Source organism: Geospiza fortis, unplaced genomic scaffold, assembly GCF_000277835.1.
Source record: "Geospiza fortis unplaced genomic scaffold, GeoFor_1.0 scaffold635, whole genome shotgun sequence".
Classification (NCBI taxonomy): Eukaryota; Metazoa; Chordata; class Aves; order Passeriformes; family Thraupidae; genus Geospiza; species Geospiza fortis.
In genome coordinates this window covers 32494-34041 of record NW_005054610.1, presented here as the reverse complement: position 1 = coordinate 34041, position 1548 = coordinate 32494, and the positions used below count along the sequence as shown (strand labels likewise).

At 62.2% G+C, this 1548-nt stretch overlaps 1 protein-coding gene across 1 annotated transcript in view; it reads left to right on the top strand.

Annotated features, from left to right (window-relative positions):
• The window catches only part of LOC102032192 (polypeptide N-acetylgalactosaminyltransferase 6), an 11216-nt gene that overhangs the window by 2053 nt on the left and 7615 nt on the right, over nt 1-1548 (top strand). Inside the window, exon 3 of the mRNA XM_031064643.1 lies at nt 4-215. Within this exon, the coding sequence (XP_030920503.1) occupies nt 4-215 (212 nt within the window). The remainder of the gene's footprint in view (nt 1-3; nt 216-1548) is intronic.

The window sequence follows — 1548 nt, the reverse complement described above, 5'->3', positions numbered from 1 at the left end:
CAGTCGTGCCTCCCCCTTCACCCCCCCCATTCTGTCCCCCAGGTGCATCGATCAGAAGTTCAAGCGCTGCCCTCCCCTCCCCACCACCAGCGTGGTGATCGTGTTCCACAACGAGGCCTGGTCCACCCTGCTGCGGACGGTCTACAGCGTCCTGCACTCGTCCCCAGCCCGCCTGCTCCGCGAGGTCATCCTGGTGGATGATGCCAGCACGGACGGTGCGTGGGGGACACGCGGACAGAGGGGTGCAGGGAGCACGGTGGGGTGTGGGTCAGAGGGATGTGGGGTCAGAGGGGTGCAGGGAGCACGGTGGGGTGTGTGCAGGAGTTGTGCTGGGATGTGGGGCCAGAATGGTGCAGGAGTTGTGATGGGATGCGGGTCAGAGGGATGCAGGAGTTGTGATGGGATGTGGGGGATTGGCACTGGGTGTGCTGGGGGCCTCATGGGTAGGACCCCACGTGTACTGGGAACCAGTAAGGGACTGGCACTGGGGAGCTGGAAGCCGCAGGGTAGGACCCCATGTGTACTGGGAACCAGTAAGGAGCTGGTACTGGGGATACTGGGAGCCACAGGGTAAGACCCCACCTGTACTGGGGACCTGTAAGGGACTGGCAGTGGGGACACTGGGAACCAGTAAGGGATTGGCACTGGCCATGCCAGGGGCCACACGGGTAGGACCCCAGGTGTACTGGGACCCGTAAGGGACTGGCACAGGATGTGCTGGGGGCCACAGGGATTTATGGAGGTGCCAAGGTCATGGCTCCAGAGGGATGCAGGATTTGTGATGGAATGGGGGTCAGGGGGTGCAGGAGCTCTGGTGGGATGTGGATGCCAGAAGGATGTAGGGACCATGGTGGGATGTGGGTCAGAGGGATGCAGGAGCCCTGCTAGAAAGCAGGAGCCAGAGGGGCGCAGGAATTGTGATGGGGTTTGGATGCCAGAAGGATGTAGGGACCGTGGTGGGATGTGGGTCAGAGAGGGATGCAGGATTTGTGATGGGATGGAGGTCAGGGGGTGCAGGAGCTGTGGTGGGATGTGGATGCCAGAAGGATGTAGGGACCATGGTGGATGTGGGTCAGAAGGATGTAGGGACCGTGGTGGGATGTGGGTCAGAGAGGGATGCAGGATTTGTGATGGGATGGAGGTCAGGGGGTGCAGGAGCTGTGGTGGGATGTGGATGCCAGAAGGATGTAGGGACCATGGTGGATGTGGGTCAGAAGGATGTAGGGACCGTGGTGGGATGTAGGGACCGTGGTGGGATGTGGGTCAGAGGGGTGCAGGAGTCCTGGTGGAAAGCAGGAGCCAGAGGGGTGCAGGACCCAGAGGGGCGCAGGAGCCATGTGGGGTGTGGATGACAGAGGGAGGTAGGACAAGCTGCGGTGGGATGTGGATCAGAGGGATGCAGGAGCCACAGGGAGCTGTGAGGGAGCAGTGGGGGCATTCAGGGGCCAGAAGGAGGCAGGATCCGTGGCAGGATGTGGGATCAGCAGGATGCAGGGGCTGCCAAGCCCCTTTCCAAGCCTGGGAGCAGCAGCTCTGGGCCACTCACGC